General features: G+C 58.0%; 1 protein-coding gene across 1 annotated transcript in view; it reads right to left on the bottom strand.

Moving 5' to 3' along the window:
* ITPR3 (inositol 1,4,5-trisphosphate receptor type 3) overlaps nt 1-18,372 on the bottom strand; it is a 65,751-nt gene that overhangs the window by 402 nt on the left and 46,977 nt on the right. Inside the window, exons 26-57 of the mRNA XM_054569226.1 lie at nt 17,987-18,151; nt 17,834-17,908; nt 17,288-17,413; nt 16,454-16,576; nt 16,168-16,368; nt 14,948-15,199; nt 14,560-14,685; nt 14,331-14,456; nt 13,065-13,185; nt 12,362-12,552; nt 11,638-11,786; nt 11,391-11,499; nt 11,196-11,286; nt 10,914-11,083; nt 9,546-9,720; nt 9,168-9,352; nt 8,794-8,994; nt 8,534-8,644; nt 8,023-8,118; nt 7,798-7,899; nt 7,624-7,710; nt 7,062-7,172; nt 6,770-6,962; nt 6,441-6,566; nt 5,834-6,006; nt 5,028-5,192; nt 4,169-4,361; nt 3,606-3,710; nt 3,388-3,515; nt 2,454-2,619; nt 1,658-1,818; nt 457-618 (exon numbers count right to left, since the gene is read on the bottom strand). Of these exons, the coding sequence (XP_054425201.1) occupies nt 457-618; nt 1,658-1,818; nt 2,454-2,619; nt 3,388-3,515; nt 3,606-3,710; nt 4,169-4,361; nt 5,028-5,192; nt 5,834-6,006; nt 6,441-6,566; nt 6,770-6,962; nt 7,062-7,172; nt 7,624-7,710; nt 7,798-7,899; nt 8,023-8,118; nt 8,534-8,644; nt 8,794-8,994; nt 9,168-9,352; nt 9,546-9,720; nt 10,914-11,083; nt 11,196-11,286; nt 11,391-11,499; nt 11,638-11,786; nt 12,362-12,552; nt 13,065-13,185; nt 14,331-14,456; nt 14,560-14,685; nt 14,948-15,199; nt 16,168-16,368; nt 16,454-16,576; nt 17,288-17,413; nt 17,834-17,908; nt 17,987-18,151 (4,665 nt within the window). The remainder of the gene's footprint in view (nt 1-456; nt 619-1,657; nt 1,819-2,453; nt 2,620-3,387; nt 3,516-3,605; nt 3,711-4,168; nt 4,362-5,027; nt 5,193-5,833; nt 6,007-6,440; nt 6,567-6,769; nt 6,963-7,061; nt 7,173-7,623; nt 7,711-7,797; nt 7,900-8,022; nt 8,119-8,533; nt 8,645-8,793; nt 8,995-9,167; nt 9,353-9,545; nt 9,721-10,913; nt 11,084-11,195; nt 11,287-11,390; nt 11,500-11,637; nt 11,787-12,361; nt 12,553-13,064; nt 13,186-14,330; nt 14,457-14,559; nt 14,686-14,947; nt 15,200-16,167; nt 16,369-16,453; nt 16,577-17,287; nt 17,414-17,833; nt 17,909-17,986; nt 18,152-18,372) is intronic.

Below are 18,372 nucleotides of genomic sequence, written 5' to 3'. Positions count from 1 at the left end.
GACCCAGCTGCCTTTCAGCACTGGTGGCAGGCGGTGGCCCTCGGGGCTCTGTGAGGGTGTCAGCCCCAAACTCTTCTCCTCAATTAGCATGTCACAAGCCCCTGATTTGGTGCAGCTGGGAAACCACCAGACCTAAAAGGGGCTGCCTAACCTCATTGTCACTGCCAGATGGCGAGGAGGACGTGCCACCGTTCTGTTCAGCTATATCTCTCAGAGGCTCAAGGACGGAAGCCGCCACTGCCAGTCTAGCTTTCCTCAGAGGGCAGCGTGGGTTTGGGACCTGCCTTCTACCCCAAACCCAAGCATGGGGGCCAAGGAGAAAGGGGAGACCTGAAGGCCCCAGCACCTACTCCCTCCTCCCCCATGGCAGGCTGGGCTGTGACCTCTCAGTGACAGTCTGAGGCTGCCCAGTGTAGGACCCCGAGGGTGGGGCCTGCGTCAGGCTGGGGTGCACACCTGCTCCTTGAGCTCATTGAGCTGGGCAGTGAGGTGGGACACCAGCTTCATGGTGGAATTAAGCTTGTCCTGAAGGATCCGGATCTCGTTCTGCTCCCCTTCCCCTTCGTTGCTCACAAGGGACATGGCCCTCATCCGGGGGAACCAATCCAGGTTTTTGTTCTGAAAACAGATCACCAGACGGGTGAGCAAGCTTGCGCCCGGCCCAGGAAAGCTTTGTTGAGAAAAGCAGTGCTGCCCCATCCCTGACAAAAGCACTCCCCAGGGACGGGTCATGGGAAAGCCTGAACCGGCCAGGGTCCTCCCCGGGGCCAGAGAGCTGGCAGTGAACCCTCTGTGGTTAAGGCCCAGCACTGTGACAGGCTGCCTCGGTCTCTCACTGCTATCAGCACCATCTGTTCCCTCTCACAACACCCCTCAGGGGCGGAGGGAGGCCTCTGCACCAGACCCTAAACCTCCTTCCTTCCTGCCCTTCTCCCCTCCCCCCTGACATGCATGCCCCACGCCCTACACCCCAGGAAGATTCAAGGCAAACAGATGGCACGATGAGGAGGCAGGAGGCCTGTTGAGGATGCTGGCACCCCACACGTGTCTGAGAGGCAAAGCCGTGGTTCCCGGGATAGAGGAAGGGTGGGAGGGGGCTACCAAGCGGCTTTCTGATTCCTTGCGGCAAGCTGTGAATTCTCAGACCAACTGATAAACCTGCACTCAAAGATCATTTCAAATTATAGACTTAAAAAACATATAAGACTTTTTTAACCACTAAATAGATCTTTCCTTTCAGCCTGCAATCTATCTGCTGTGCAGCAGTTTGAAAATGCACCACATCAGATGGAACTGATGCTCTCCTTTGCCCAAAACGTGATATATATATATTCCCTCGGAATGGCTCAGAGCAGCGGCCATGGCAGGGTCTGCCCTGCTTCCGTGCCGCCACAGAATCATGCACCCACGGCCCAGGGACTTCACTCCTGTGCTTTGGGCCAATGGGTTTGCCATGGCATTTTCTTGACAACAGAGCCCAAGCAGGACCATCTGCAGCCCAGGCAGCCGGCCAGGCTCCGAGCCCCCATGGGCTGGCTCCTGCTGCTCCTCTGCTCCTCTGCTTACCTGTCAACAAGTGTCCACAGCTGTCCCACATTTCCCCCAGGCCTCCCGAGCCAGTGCAGGTGGCTGTTGCCACCCCTCCCAGGCCCCACACCTTGATCATCTGGGCCACGTAGCTCTCAGGCCCTGTGTAGTCCGTCTTGTTTTTCACACGGACCAGCACGATGAAGTACAGGTAGTTCCACATGTTGTGCTCGAACTTGATGTGTTCCTCAAATGACACCGTCTTGTTATCAAACTTGTCCCTCTCCAGACCTGAGGATACAGAGTGAGGGTGAAACCATCGGCCTCCAAGAATCTCTGTGGGCCACCTGGGCAGCACATACCACCTCTGCGGTAGGCACATCTGTCCCCAGGCTAGGTCTGATGAATACAGGCAGCAGCCCTCTCTAGGCTATTTAGTTCTCTTCTACCAGCCACCTAGCGTGGAGATTCTGCCCTGCCTCAGCTGCAGCCCTCTGAAGCAGCGGCTAAGGACTATGGGCGCAAACACCGGAATTCCTCAAACCCAGACAAGCAGGATTTGTCCCACCGGTGACACCTGTTCCTTAACGTGAGGTGGCTGGAGAGGGGACTAGCACTTCATACCAGGCATGGGAAAAGCCCTGGACTGAGACTAGAGGCTGACTGGGCTTTGGTGTCCTCTGTAAATTGAGAGAGTTTAAAGGAATGGTTTGAGGCCTTTCCCACTCCCTCTATTACTCCAAGTTAAAGCAGGGTCCGATTGTCCCAATTCTGAGTTGAGCAAACAGACATCAAGCCATCGGCTCCAGTGGCCATAGGAACCCGGGGCCGGGCCAAATTGAGGCCGCCAGTGGCCCAGATGATGTCCCAGCCCAAGGGCCGCCCAGCCCTGCCGTGGCGTCTGCAGGGCAGGAACGAGGCCTCACCACAGATGAAGCAAGTGGTCTTGAGAATCTCTTCCTTCTTCTGCTTCTCACTGCGCAGGTCAGCAAATGTATCGATGATCACCCCAAAGATGAGGTTCAGCACAATGATGATGACGATGAAGAAGAACAGGAGATCGTACACCACGCGGGCTGGGAATAGAGACTCCTGCAGGGCGAGGCAGAGAGACTGAGCCTAGCAGTCCCCAGGTCACCTGGCAGGCAGTCTGGTGGGGTCAGGGCCATGATGGAGGAGCCCAGCCCACAGCAGGAGGAAGAAGGCAAAAGTGGAGTAAACAGCAGACTCAGAAAGGAGGCCAGGAGGACAAAGCCCTGGAGAAGGAGCTGGGCTTCAAGGCTAGGCCTGTGCCTACCGCTAACTTCTGGTCAGAGGAAGAGCTAGAGGTAAACTCCTCTCCCCACTCTCATTACACCAGGCCTCACATGTTCTAGAAACCCTCTGTCTGACCAGGGAGATGGCTTCTCACCCATATGGGAGTGGGGGCAGACTGCTGTTCTGGGAAGGCTGGGCTGCCCGAGCGAAATCCTGAGACCTCTTTGTGAAGCCCAACTCAGCTCCCCTGCTGGGAGCTCTGCCAGCAGATGAAGCCAGGGTGGCCCGGGGACTCACCCACGGGCTGACTCAGGCTTTCCCCAGCCTGGGCTAAGCTTGGTTACCAAGGTCTTTCCCTACAGCATCTACAGTGAGCTGATAGGGTGTCTGAGCAGACTGGGGTGAGGATGGCCCAATAATGTAACTGTATATTGACTGAGTGGGAAAGCAGGAAAGAAGGATACAATAGGAGGCTTATAACACAGAAGACTGAAGGGCCAAGCTGCTCTCTTTGGCTATGACCTGAGGGCAGGATGCTCACAGCTGCTGACCCTGCCAGGGCTCGAGCCAGCTGGATTTGGAAGTGGGGCAGGTGGTGCTCACATCTTTGGAAGGCTTGCGGAGGATGTCACCAACACCGCCACCATTGCGCAGCCCATGGTTCATGACAGTGACGATGCACATCAGCAGAGTGTCACAGGCTCGCTCCGTGTGGTCCAGCTCCTCGTCCTCTGTAAGCAGAGTGTGTGTGCTCATGCTCAGGCCAGGCCACCTGCCTCTACCCCCACCCTACCCAGACTCCAGAGACACACTGCCCTCACCTTTCAGGACCTCGGGCACTGTGACCCCTGAGGCACAGTCTATACTGTCCCCACTGCATGTGCCCATGAATGTGGCAGCTCCATGTGGCATCTCCAGGGGGCTGGCTGGAAGGGACATGAACGAGGTCATAAGGAGGTTCAAACACCTGGCCTTATCTTCCCCCTGGTTCACAACCTCCCCAGCACTATAATCCCTGGGAGGTCTTCCCTGACCCTGCCAGCTCCCCACTCTGTCTGGCTACAACAGAAGGGTCCTCATGCCACTGCCCCCACCGGGTTGTGCAACTCCACGCCTGGCACATGGGCAGCCCCTGCAAATACTGAGCTTAACATGAATGATAAGGTTAAGTGGCTCAGCTAAGTGGCTCCTTAGGCAGCCAGAGACCCAAGGCTCTCCCACTCCCTCAGTCTGTACCAGGAAAGAGGGAGGTGTGGGCTAGACCTCCTCCGAACCCAGCACAAGAAACTAAGGCAGGGGGATAAGCAGTCCCAGGCCCTGGTCCCGATGTCAGTCACCTGGAAAGGTCCTCTCATCCCACACCACCCAGAAAGGGGCCCCAGACCTCGGGAGTGGTTGCTGGGCAGCCGGTCCACCTCGAGGATAAAGTCATCCTTGAGGAAGAGGAAGCCAACGATGGAGAAGAGGTAGACGAGGATGAGGGCCAACAGAGCGGTCAGCAGGATGGAGCGGCCATTGCGGGTCACACTCTTGATGACGTTGAACAGAGTCTCCTCACGGTAAATGAGGTCAAAGAGCTGCAGGGCAGAGATGAGGCCTTGAGGGCCCGGGGATGCCACTGGACCCAAGGGTTGCAGGGCTGCCAGTGGTTTCCCAAGACCTCCTCCAGCGGCCTGTGCTTAGGCAGGCATAGCCCCACTCTTGGGCCCCATGTGGAAGCTTCTTGAAGGAACCTGGGGTTATAAGCCCAAGGAAAGGGATGGGCCAAGCAGCAGGCAGATGCCACACACAGAGGGACAGGGACAGCCAACTCTGACAGTGCACTTGCTATGTGTGATGGATGTGCATTAGCTCGTTTCATCCTTACAGTTATTCTAGAAGTTATTCTAGGTACTATTAAATATCCCTGTTTTATAGATGGGGAAACTGATGTATGGAGCAGTGAAGAATCTTGCCCGAAGTCACACAGCCAATAGTAGCCAAACTAGGATGGTCCGGTGCCAGAGTCCAGGCTTAAACCAGCACCATACAGGAGTGATGGGTCAGACAGGAACCAGGAGAAGCCACCAGAGCCTTGAAGGCCAGGCTGAGATCAAGCTGAGGAGGACCAGCAATCCACTCCTCCAGGCCCAGCAGCAGAAGGACATGACAGAGACTGGTGCTGTAGAACCATGAGCAACTCACCCTGCACTGCCCCAACTGCCCGAGCGCCCCACCCAGCCCGACCCCTCAGCAGGTCTCACCAGAATGCTGTAGAAGAGCTCATGGGCAAAGAGGCCCAGGACGCTAGTCAGGATGTAGCCCACGTGGTAGAGGAACTCCATGTCCATGACCATGGCCTTATAGCCCCGGATGAACGTGCCACGGTTGCCCACGAAGCTCACCACGAACACGATCTTGTTGGTCAGCTGGGGGGAAGTGCAAGGCATGGGGGTCAGGCCCCACTGCCCACCCTGAATCTCCACTCCCACCATCCTTCCCACTGTGTGCCCAGCTTAGAGGCCACGTCTTCCGTGGAGTGGAGCTGAGCTGTTCCTGCTCAGCCTGGCAGACACAGCATTAATGAAAATACTTCCAGAAACGTACCTGGGCTCCTAGGACTAAAATAAAGGAGAAGCCCTCTGGGTCCCCCAGTTCCAGGAAGAAAGTGATATAAGTAAAGGGAGAAGACCATCCTTAGCCTTTATAGCAACTAAGTTAGGAAAAGACAGCCCTCTTGTTCAAGGCACTTTATTTCTATCTGTCAGGAAATTGCCATAGTATATAAATCTTTGCTGTCCTCAATTGGAACAGTGCATGTGGGCAGTGCAGCTAACACCGTGTGCACAGCAGCCCTGAAGCCGGGGCTCCAAAGTGACTCCTGGCTGAATGGCTATCTCTAGTGCAAGCTTCCCAGGTTGTCCAGGGAGATGGAGGAGGCACAGAAGGGTCCTCACTGAAGGTCCATAATGAATTTGGGGTCCCAACCCAGGGACAAGGGGGTGGGGCAGAGCAGTGGCTGCTGGGAGGTAGCAGGTTGGTTTGGGGTGGGGATTCCCCCGGCACTCACGTTGAGGGCGCCCAGGATGTTGAGCGTGGGCCCAATGCCCAGGTAGTAGATGGAGCGCAGGATGAGCGCCACGATGAGCGGACGGACGCTGTAGCGCTTGGTGAACAGGGCAGCGATGGAGAAGCAGATGAGGATCCAGAAGAGCAGCGAGATGAGTGGGGAGTCCAGCACTCCTGGGGCAGGGAGCAGGGCTAAGCATGACTTGCTCAAGCCCCCCACACCCCAACCGGCCCCATGAAACACCCCTTCCTGGAAGCCTTCTCTATTAAGTTCTTGGTCACCTGGTTTTAGGGCCTCCCATACACCTGCATCTCTAGGCCTAAGGTGGGAGATACTCTCCAGCTGCTGCCACCATATGCGGTCTCTGGCTCATATGTGTGTACATGTGTGAGCTGTCTCCAGAGGTCAAGGACCCTGTCCGTCCCACTGAACCACACCTGTGTCTCCCCTCAATGGGGTGTGCAACCCAGAGGGCAATGCAGGGAGGTGCTTCTCCCCAGTCTGCATCTGGTCCCCTCATAGCTTGGCTGGCCCCCAGGCTCTACCCGAACCCAGGGAGGAGGCCTGTGAGCTCCAAGGCCCCTGCCTGCCAGCACCCTGTCCTGACCTGTGGATGCGCCCTCCACATAGGGGTAAAAGAAGGCGATGATGATGTTGATAAACACGGCCAGGTTGAAGGAGATGCTGCCCCACAGGGTCATGCGGCGAGAGAACCAGTAGATCAGCGGCATGCCTGAAGGAGGAGGCTGGTGTGAGGGGTCCCTGATCAACCCTGTCTGCTCACCCAACATGGGACCACTGCCCGCACAAGCTTCAGCCCCACTTCAAAGGAAAACATTGCATCCCTCCTAGGAGTGGGGGTGGGGCAGGTGAGGGAGGCATTGGGGAAGCGGCTTCAGGCCCAGCCCTGTCTTCCCGCCCCGCTGGGGTCCTCACTGCGGAGCTTGCGCTGCCACTCCATCTCGTTGTGCAGGAAGGAGGACTGGTCAAAGAAGTCGCTCACTTTGCTGCCCTGCTCATCCTGCTCCGTGGTGGTGAAGAGCCGGTGCTTGGTCTCCTCTGTCAGGAACTGGCAGATGCCAGGCACTGGGAACACAATCTGCTCCATGCTGCGGTCCTGCCGCACAATCTGGGCGCGTATAGGAACACGGTCGCACCTGGGCTGAGGCCTCCAAGGGCCCAGCTCATGGCCCTCACTCCCTGTGCTCCTACCACCGTTAGTCCCCACCTCAATCTGGGAAGTGTGGTTCTCGTAGTAGGCCAGGGGGTCCTCCTCCTCCTCCTGCGCAGGTGCTGAGGACTTGAGCATTTGCGACAGCTGCTTATTGTTGAGGCTGAGCTGGGGGTCATGAGGGCATTGAGGTCAGGCTACGCATCCCCTGACAAGGCCGGAGCCCAGCTCTGAACTATACCCCAGTGAGCGGCATCCCCAGGCAGCCCAGCCCCAGCCCCAAGGAGGTAGGAGGGAGTGGGAAAGCCATGTCCAGATAATCCCATGACAGTGCCCTCAGTCCTGCCCAGGTGCACCCTAGGTCCTGCTCTGGGCTTGCCGACCCGGTGCAGACCCACCTGCTCCAGCCTTGCTCCTGCTTCTAAATCCTCCTTTCACCCCTGAGCTCCAGGCCCTCAATTCCAGCTTGGCTCACTGATCCTTGCTTTTAACTCAGATCCAGGCCACACCGGCAGGCCAGAATTCCACCGAGTTTCTGGCCCCACCCCACTTCACCAAATCGCCACCCACCCCTAGACCTAAGCCCCACCCCCACGCCCAGCCCTGTCCCAATCCCCACCATGGAAGAGATGCCCTCAGCCTCTTCCTCTTGGATGCGCTTCACAGGCTTCAGCAGGTGCTGCAGCTGTTTGTTGTGTCTGGAGAGCTGAGAGAGGGCAGTGTGCAGTCACTGCAGCGTAGTTGCTGGGGGACAGGGTTGTCAGGGGTGGGGCCCGTGGGGTCAGGCTGGTACCTGCAGTGCCAAGATGTAGATGTTGTGGCCCACTTCACGCGGGCTCACCTCTGAGTTCTCATGCTCCTCCTCCTGCAGGTAGGCCTTCTTGATGACGTCCACCTGGCGGGGCAGTGCCTGTTTGAATGCCCTCTTCCGAGGGTGTAGGGCAGGCTGGGCCCTAATCCCCATGCCCACACACCCCAGCAGGGGCGCATTCCCATGTGCCTGCCAGGCCAGCCTCACCAGCTCCTGGGGCCGCAGGCTGATGAGGATGCGCTCAGCGTTCTCACTGTCATGCCGGCTCTCCATCAGAGCCAGGAGCAGCTTGGAAGCATTGTCCTAGGGGAAGGAGGAAGACAGTCCAAGGTCTGAGAGCCCCCTTCCTTACTGCTGAATACTCTATAAAAGCCTCTCCCAGCCTCCCCACCCCCCACTGACCCGAGGCTTGCTGAGAAGCGTCCTGCATATCTAGGCCACACACAGGCCACCTTCACCTTGACGCTGTGGCAGGTACACTCAACCCCCCAGACAGCAGGCACATACACAGGAGGCCTTTGGGTAAACCACGAATATGTTTGCTTCTAGAGTAGCTGCTCACACATTCACTCGTGTGTATAAACACGTACATGTTGCACACATGCAATCTGCACCCATCACATGTTGGTAAACATGGTGCCCATATCACACATGCCAGCGTGCATGTAACATGTCACATGCACACCTGTGCACTCTCATGGGCTGCCATGGGCCCTACCTTGAGTTGCAGCACCAGATCCATTCGGTACTTGCATAGGGGACTGATGTCGTTGAGAATCAGCGCAGTGATGATATCTATGCCATTGGACTCATGTGTCACAATGCAGGTCTGGCAAGAGCAGTGCAGGGACACAGGGCCCAGGCCCCTCAGAACTGCGGTAGCTCCAGGGGCCTCAGCCCCTCCCCTTCCCAGCCTGCTCCATCCTCCCGCACGTCCATGCTACCACCCAGCTGCTGCTCATGCCCCATGCTGCTCACTTGGTTTTCGTGGCAGGGGCCCTGGCAGTATTCAGTGAGAGTCTCCAGGGTTTGAATGACAAGGCCCACGTTGTCCTCGTTGATGTAGAGCCCCAGCAGCCCCAGGCCTCCTGTGGTGCTGCCGCACATGATGTCCAGGAACTGCAGCGTCTCGCACACCAGGTTGTAGTTGGTCTTATTGTTCTGACAGCGCAGGAAGTTCTGCAGAGCACAGATGAGGTGGATGTGGCAAGGCAGGGGACCAATCCTGCGTGCTGCAGGGCTGGGGGTACCATCAGCTGCAGAGGAGAGGTGCCCAGGCCAGATGGCAGGGGAAGGGGTACACAGGCTGGCTGGGCAGTGGGGAAGGGGCGGGTGTGTGGCAAGGCACTCACCTGCAGGTCCCGGTTGTGATTCTCACACAGCAGCTGCAGAAAGCGCAGGATGGGCTGCATGATGAGTACAGACGTACCCATCTCGTTGCTCTGCACACGCTCGCCCACCTCATGCCCCCGGCGCAGGCTGGGGCCCAGTGAATAGCGGGAGGAGGAGCCAGGCATGGAGAAGGAGGCCACACGACCTGCAGAGCAAGGCCTGGTGAGGCTGGAGCTGCTGGAGTGCCGGACCCTCACCCTCACCCTGTGTTCCCACCCTGAGCCCCCTCTGTGTACCCAAAGCCCTTATCCCTGACCCGTGATGCCCTGCCCCTGCACCTTCTGACCCTACCACCCAGCACCCCCACGCTGTCCCCTTGTCCCTGGCCCAACCCCGACCTTTGGTGGTGGGGTCTGCTGGCTCCCGGTCCTCTCGGGGCTGGCTGCCCAGGTCACTCATGTTGACAGCCACTGTGGACTTGGTCTCCTGCTGGGCCCGCTTCATGCGGTCATGTAGCACCTTGAAGAAGCGCTCTGACTTCTTGTCACTTGTCATCAGGTTGTAGAAGGATTTCTAGGGGTGGATAGTTACATGGCAGTGAGTGGGGGGATGGGCAGCCCCAGCACGGGGCCTGGCTCTAAGCAGCCCTTAGTGAGGCCCGAGAGGCCTCGGTCCTATGCAGCAGGGACAGGGATGGGGCACAGCTGGGCCCTCCAGACATGCCCAAACCAACAAGGCAAGGGAGCCAGAGACGCCCCTGCACCCTGTGACGAGGGCTGGCTGGGGCGGGGGGTGGAAAACCAAGGGCCTATGACCGCTGCAGCTGTGAAGATGGAGGCTGGCACTAGCCTCCTGACCACCTTCTGCCTCTGCCCTTGGCCCTCATCTGCGTCCACACAGCAGCCAGGGGTTCCTCTGACATCTAAGTCACGTCCCTTCTCTCTCAAAACCCTGCAATGGCCCCATCTTACTCAAAGGAAAAGCCATGCCTCACAGTGCCCACGAGGCCACGTGATGGCCTGCCACCTCTCTGACCCCGGGCTCTACCACTCACACCTCTTCCACCCCTTCCAGCCACATAAGCCCCTTCCTGTTCACGACCTTTGTGTCAGCTGCCTGCTCTGCCTGGTGCACCCTGTCCACTGTCCACGTGCTCACCTCCGGGGTCTTCCCAGATACTCCATGTAAGATACCCCTGCCTGAATGATCACCGTCTGACATGCCCTCCATGTTACGTAGGGATTAGTTATTGACTGTTGTCACCACTGGGATTTAAGTGCCAAGAGCACGTGGGTTTTGTCTTTTGTTCACTGCTGAATATTTACTGCCTAAAACACTGCCAGGCACAAAGAAGGCACTAGATGCAGGCCTATGGAAAGAATGGAAGAATGAATGGGGATAAAGCAACCAGAGAGGGCGTTTTGGAGGAGGTAGGCCTCTAGCTGGGCACCAAAGGCTGAGGAGGATGTGGAAGAGGAGGGAAGGAGGCCTGGGCAGAGGCTGAGAGGCAAGAATGGTGGATATAATGGAGGGCAGGATGGTGGGGAGACAGGCTCACACCTGGCTGCAGCAGAGAAGTGTGCATGGATAGAAGAGTGACCACATGACACTGGGCAGATGTGGGCAGTGGAGCTGCCCACAGGTACCCAGCGCAGCAGCCAAGGCCCCAGGGCCTCAGTAACTTGGCACACTGCCCCCCTCCTGAGCAGGATTCACCACCAAAATGAGGTGAGCCCCCTGGCACACCGCACCCGCCCACCCCACACCTGGATCTCGGTGTTGCCGCCATCCAGCAGGCGGATGGCCAGGCCAATGCTCTCCTGGAAGATCTTCTCGTTCTTGGTGCTGGTGATGAGGTCACACACCAACTTGGTGGCCCCCTCCTTGTCCAGCCGGCACTGGGTGGCCGCAATTGCTGACCAGTCTTGGTCTAGGCCTGGAGTGGGAAGACTGGCTTGAGAGGGGCTACTGGGCGGGAGAGCAGGAGGGAGGGCCCAGGGCTGGGCAAACAGGCCACCCAGAGGCACAGTGGAGGAAGCAGTACTGACCGATGCCCATGGGGTCAGGAAGGTCCCCCCGAGAGCTGGACTTGCGGTGCTGGAGGTAGTTTTGCAGCAGCATCTTGCGTAGCTGGTTGCCCTGGGGGAAAGGAGCAAGGCCCCACAGTGCACTTCGCACCATTTTTAACCACTGACCCGATAGTCCTGGCCCCTGTGCCCTGGTGTGGGCCACCTGGCACTCACCCGGTCCCCATACTTGGCCTTCTTGAGCAGCATCTGCTGCAGGGTCCGCAGCACCTTGACGCATAGCTTCTCCTCCGACTCCATGAGGTCCTGGGTGTGCTGGATTAGCCTGGCAGCGGGAAGGAGGGCACGCTGGGGCAGTCCCACTGCCTCCCTCCAGACACCCACCCCCGCCCCATCCTGGTCCCCACTAGGCCCCTCCCTGTCTCAGGCTCCCTGCCCGACATCACCAGGGTGTCCCCCTCACTTGGACAGGAAGCCCCCACTCTCGCAGCGCTGGTAGGCCTCGCTGCCCTCCAGGAAGAGCAGCTCGGGCCAGTGCAGGACGTCCACCAGCACAGACAGCTCAGCCTGCACCAGGGGCTTCAGGCGCTCCTCCAGGGCCGTGATGATGTCCTGCGGTGGGCAAGACCGGGTCACCGCCATGCAAGATGCAGGCCCCCAGGCCCGAGGTGATGGCAGCTTGCCTGCCATCCCTGCACCCCAACACTAAATAGCCCCACAGATCGCCCTGCACAGATCCGGGGATCCTGGGCCCACTGAGCCGCCCTGCACAAAGCATGACATCTGGCTTGGGAACGGCGGGCTGTCCTCTAGTCCTGTAACTTGGGGCAAGCCCCTCGCCGTCTCTGGGCCTGCTTCCTGCCACGTGGGGGTAATAAACCACCACACACCCTCTGCAGGCCAAGACCGTAGATATAGGTGCATGGCATATACAAAAAGGTGCTGCCAGGACTGTGGGGGGTCCTGACCCTCTATGAACACCAAAGCCACTAGCGGATTCCTGGATTTCTCCTGGTTCCCCTAGAATGATGCCATTAGTCTTCTCCCCCAGCCTGCACTTAGCAGCCTCCAAGGAGGGGCCGAGCTGAGCAGCCCCCTTTCCTGGGGGTGTGGGCAGCACAGGAAGGGGTGTTCCTTGAGAACACGCTTTTCCAAAGCCACTCCTGTGGTGGACACCTCACACCCACCTGCAGCTTCTCGATGATGTTCTTGTAGTCCCACTGGTTGGCAGTGGGGGTGACTCGAGGGAAGGTCCGCGTGGCAGCCTTGTAGTTGGAAGCGCTCCGTTGGGCGGCAGCCACAGAGCTGATGCCACTGCTGAGCAGCAAGCTAATGTGGGCATCCAGGTCCATGGGCAGTGAGATGCCCCGGCCCTTGGCTGGTTGGGGAGAGGGTGGAGAGGCTTAGCCAGCCAGAGGGGCCGGGCCCAGGTCTGCCATACTGGGGAACAAGGTGAACCACACCGAGGCTCTGGGTGCAGGGAACCCCACCCGGGCCCCACTTGGACTGAGGTACCCTCTTCCCCTTTTTGGATAAAAAGAGGGAGTTTCTGCCTCTTTAATTTCACACTGGATCCAGCCTGACCCCTCCACTTCCCCACTCTCCCTAACAACCTACAGTCCTCCCTCCTGCCTGAGACCATGTGCAAGCACGGGTAACTCTGGTTGAGGAACATCACCCAGCATTCTCCTCCAGGGAGCTGACTCAGGGGAAAAAGCTGCTTCTCAATTGCCAGGATGCCAGTTAGACACCAAGAAGGACTTACTGAGAAGCACCTGGGAGCAGAGGACGGGTGAGCTTAGGGGTAATGTGTTTGCTGTGAGGCAGGTGTCCCTGGGGTGCGGGGAGAGGAGGGGTGGTGGGAGCCAGCCAGCACCCCAGCACACTCACCCACCATGGCGAGGGTCCGGATGCAGGCCTCCACCGAGCCCTTGTGCTGCTGCTGCAGCCACGGACACTCGAGCAGCCGCGTAGTGGACTGCAGCAGCTGCACCACGATCGTCTGGTGTGTCTGCGAGAAGTAACAGCTGCTGCAGCCTGGCCCACCCTCCACCCTGGGCAGCCCGCCCAGGGCCCAGAGCCCACTGAGAACAGGCATGGGCGGAGGCGCAGGCTCCAACAGCTACCACGTGTCTGTGCCAGTGGGGAAAAGGTACCCCCTTTCTGTGCACAACCTGCCAACTGTTCACGGCAGCCCCGTGAGAAATCCCAAGGTCCAGGTCTGGGGCTTACAACCCTATTGCTGACCCTTTTCTTACTTTAAAAGATTTTTAAACAAATTGATGTGAAGTGGTGATATATTTACGTGGTTCAAAAACCAAGAGGTAATAAAAAGGCACACTTTGAGAAGCCTCATCCCTACCTTTGACCCCATCCCCATTCCCCACATTCTGCCCCTGGGGCGGATGAGAGGTAGGGAATGCTGATGCAAATGACCAGAGTCCCACCGTCCCAAAGAGATCCCAGGGCCCAAACACACGGGTGTCAAAATAAACCCAGCCTTGCTGTGAGGGGACCAACGTTTTCCTGACCGCTCTCAGCAGCACTGTCCCCTCTGCGCCCCTGTCTCTCCACCTGTAGGCAGCCCCTTCCATTGGTTTCCTGCAGGGGGAGTGGCTCCTTCCCCAAGGGAACCTGGTTGTTTCATTCTGGGGCTTGGCGGCTGTGAAGTCTGAGCATCGACTGAGGGGCTATGACTCCTTCCGTGAGTGGAGTCTAAGCTCTGCTCACCAGCCAGCCCACCTATTGCAGTTCTGGGGACACCACGACCAACACTGAGGTTCTCTGTGTGTCACCCTCCCGATTTCGGCTTTGGCTCGGCTGTCCACTGTGGCCAGCACGCCCACCTTGACTTCGGTGAGTCAGCGCAGCCAGGCCTCCCCTGCCACCCCGGGATCCATCACACCGGGTGAACTTGGGCATTCCTGTCCTATGGTACAGTACAGCTCCCACTTTAGTCCTGATCACAGAAACTGTGAGATCAGAAACGTTTTTTGTTTTAAACTGTAAACCTTGGGGTAATTTGTTATGGGCATAGATAACTAGTATTCTTGTATAACCTTCCACAATATCTTTATGCACAACCAGCAAATATGAACATGTATTCTGACTTTCCCTCTCTGCTGCGCAAAGCTGTCAGAGACAGGAGAGGCTCACCTGCAGGGAGGTGCTGTTCTCAGAAAACGGGGAGCTGAAGAAGGCATTGACGGTGTCCAGCACGACGGTCAGCACATACTTCTCCAGGGCGGGGTCAGCCAGGCGCTTCTCCCGCTTACTGCAGACCTGCGGCAGGAGAGGCAGATGCCTGGGGCTGCCCTCCAACACATGGGCCCGCCACTGCCACCCCTGAAGGTTGCCTGTGCTGCCAACCACCACAGGGACAGACCCGAGCCATGTCCAGGGTGAAGTTCTCAAAGAGTGTCCAGATGTGGTTGCTTGTGTAGATCTCCTTCATCTCCACCTCTGTGTCCACATAGCAGTGGTTCACGAAGTTCACATAGGCCATTTTCACCTGGGGATCCGGGGTGGGATGTCAGGGGCACACGCAGGGCCGCCTGCCCAGGCTCTTGTCTCTGCACCTCACCAAACCCTCGCCCGTGTTTTCTGCGCACATCCCCACCACCCTCCCAAGTCCCATCCACTGCCACACCTCCCTCTACCTCCCAGGGCTGATAGGCTGCTCGGCCTGGCTCAAGCACCCATCCCCGACAGCCTTCCCCCACCCACAGCCACCTCTCCCAGTCCCCACTGTCCCCACGTGGACACAGGCCCACCTCAGTGATGCAGTCTTCATGCGTCACCACAGACACAACGTCCTCCAGGGGCAGCAGGGAGGTGCACTTGATCTCAGTGTAGACGTTCTTGCCCTCCGCACAGGCAGCCAGCAGGTCCACCAGGGAGATGTGGTACATGAGGGGGCTGTGGTCCTCCACGCCATCCCGGGCAGCCTTCATCATGTCCAGCAGGTGGGCCAGCGAGGCCTTGTCATTGTAGAACACTACCACGTCATCACCTGCGTTGGTCAGCTGCAGGCAGGGGGCGGATACGTGTCAGACCCCTCAGGCAAGCAGGCCCTGGGCCCCACCCCTCTCCTGTGCTTACCAGGGAGAGACTGGGACTCTGGCCCTTGCTCTCACCCAACACTCAGGAAACCCTCCCCTACCTGAGTTTTTGGGGTTTCCTGGCCCTTGGGGCCCTCTGCCATCAGGGGCACCAAACCCTGGACCCAGAAAGCACCCTCTCTTCCACTAAGGGAAACAGGTCCCACTTGGGCTTGTCTCAGAGGCACCTTTCTAATCCCACCCCACCAGCTCACTCCTCCCTCCCCCGTGTTCCCACGGTGTGTAATTTAAACCATCAAGGAGCACAAGCGCACCTCCCCCGTCAGCGATTATGTTGTCCACAGCAACTAACAGCAGTGAGTAATGAATATTGCACAGCACTTCCAGTCCACGGTGTGTCATTTGCGAGTTCCCCCATCTCCCATTAGTGCTGGCTCCTTTCTCTCCTGCCCACCCCACTGCTGTGAGACCATGTTTCCTCCGGATTGAATCTCAGCCCCCACCCTTCATGCCTTCAGCCATCAGGTGTTTACTGGGTACCCCCAATGTGCCACGTGCTGGGGCCTTGGCAATGAGCACAAAGGACATGGCCCCCACCCCCCACCCCCAAGCTTATACTCGACTGATTTCCCCACGTACACAAGGTCCTCGGCACCAAGCTGGTACTTCAGGACTTTTAAATCAATGATAATAAATGATAGATGAAGGAATGCATGTTTGAGTTCTTTCAGGCCCGTTATCTGAGTTCTGTTAGTCCGCAGCCTAAGCTCTGCTGGACCTGCCTCTGCAGCCCCTCCACACCCAGCACCCCGGTATTCCCTCCGTGGCCCACTAACTCTGGGCCTGGCCGCCCAGGTTCTGTGCCCTACCACTCAAGTCCCTCTCCGTGCCCACCACCCAAGCACACATGTGACCCCCGGCCCTGCCCTCACCTCAGTCATGATCATATCCTGGCACTTCTTGACGTACTTGCCCTCGGCCTTGATGACAGTGTGCAGGAAGTCTAGGTACTGCACGTGGCGCCCGTGGGTGGCCAGCAGATGCACAAAGTGCTGCAGCACAGGCTCGCTGACCTCGGAGCAGAGCTGGTAGTTGTTCAGGAAGATGTGCTGCATGGTCTCTGCCTCCAGGAGCTGGGTAGCAGGCATCCATCAGAGAGGGGGTCTGGGCTGCCCCGCCCTCCTGCCAGCCTGCCCCACGCCCCGCCCTGCCCCTCACCCCTGGCGTGAGGAAGAGGTGCAGGTGCTTGTGCAGCAGGGCCTGGTTGCCAGGGTTCCCCGCACAGAACTTCTGCAGGAACTGGTGTGTGTAGCGCAGGATCTCCATCATCTTGGCATCACCCTGGGCACAGAGGGGAGAGGATGCTGAGCCTCCTGTGCCCAGGAAAGGCCCAGGAGGAAAGGTGTGGGAGTGGATCTGGGCTGGGGTTCTAGGTAAAAGCTGTGCCTCCCGGTCAGGATATGGAATGTGGGGGGCTAAAGGTCAGAAGATAAGATGAGGCTGGAGTGGGAGAACAAAGGTAAGGAGGTCAGGGTCCTGTGAGCATTGCGATGATGTCAGGGTCAAGAGTCAGCGTGAGGATTGAGACATTTCAAGACCAAGGTCAGCCAAGGTGAGGGGTGAAAAGGACAGAGGTTGAGATGAGGCTAAGTCTAGAATCAGGGGCCAAGTGAGGAACTAAAGTCAGGGGTTAGGATGAGGCCAGAGTTGACATTACAGGTCAGAGAGAGGCTGAGGGTCAAAAGTTAAGACCAAGCTGAACCTATCAGGATTAGACCAGAGAAGAAGACAGAAGCTGGGGTCCAGGTCAAGAATCAAGAGTGAAGCTGGGGTCAAATAAAGGTCAAAGTGGATCAGGATGAGAGGCAGAGGATCAATGGTTGAGATGATATTAAGATTGTATTGGGGGGCCACGGTATGTCTGGGGACAGGTCAGGTAAAAGGTCAGGGTGAGTATGGGTTAGGTCAGCATTAGGTATTAGTGGTTTGGGTCCAGTCATGGTTTAGGGTGAAGCTGCCCTGAGCAGTCAGAGGTCAGAAGTCAGGGGTCACCTTGTCGTAGGGGATCTGCAGCAGGTCCAGCATGACCTTGTGGGCATCCATGTTCTTGAGCAGCCGCTGCTGCTTCTTCCTCATCTGTTCCCCGACACCACACATCTTGTTCAGCCGCTCCAGGATCTGCGGAGAGAGGGGTGAGCCCAGGGCCCCGTCCCTCCTCATCAGGCTTCCCCTCCCCCCAACCCACCATAGCCTGGTCCCAGCTCAAATCGGGGACAGGAAGGGGGAAGGGGCCACGGCCACTGAATCAAATCACTGTAACAAGGCAGGGGAGCACTAAAAACCCAATTCCGGCCATGAAAGTAAGTAGCCCAATAGGACTGTGAAAGAGAATTTCATTAAATTCCTTCAGCTCTAAAATAATTCCATCTGGACTTTGGCAGGGTTGTTTTTCACATTCACAAAAAGGTAGAAGATGCCTATTTTAAGGGCCAGTGGCTGGTAGAACCGGGAGGAGGAAGAGGTCAAGCCCCCGAAGCCTCCAGGGCAGGCAGACCCAACCGTGAGGACCGCCACCACGTGACGACCGCCACCACTCACGCCCTTGACGATCTGATAGTTCTCACTGCTCTTCTCCCCAGGTGGGGGCAGAAAGCCTTCTTCATCCCTGGGCCGCTGGGGGCACAGGAGGTTGGGGTTAGCCAGGCCCAGCCCTCCCAGGGCCCTGTCCCGCTTCTCCCCAACCCCACACACCTCCTTCTTGTCTTTGGCGGTGCCTGCCTCCACCTCCTCGCCCTTGCCACTGCCCTTCTTGTCCACCCACAGCTCTGACTTCTCCACCATGGTCCGCAGCCGGTCCAATTCCGCCTTGATCACCTTGTAGTTCTCCACGTCCTGGGCTGAGATCAGCAGCTGTACCTGAAGGTGGAGGATGGGTTTGCCTGGTGAGGCGGGCACCCCAGGTCCACTGCCTCATAGAGTCCCGGTGCCTGTCCTGTTCAGGCTTCTGCTCCCGGCAACTCCACTCCACCATTCCTCTCCACTGAGTCAAATCCTGCTCAGTGTTTATAAGTCCAGTGCCTCCAGGAAGACTTCCCTTGTGGCTGTAGCCTTCCTTGCACCCCCTGCCATGAGCTGCC

The sequence above is a fragment of the Pteronotus mesoamericanus genome, unplaced genomic scaffold, assembly GCF_021234165.1.
Source record: "Pteronotus mesoamericanus isolate MK-2021 breed Mesoamerican mustached bat unplaced genomic scaffold, CSHL_Meso_final contig_20, whole genome shotgun sequence".
Lineage (NCBI taxonomy): Eukaryota > Metazoa > Chordata > Mammalia > Chiroptera > Mormoopidae > Pteronotus > Pteronotus mesoamericanus.
This window is presented reverse-complemented; position numbering and strand designations above follow the sequence as displayed.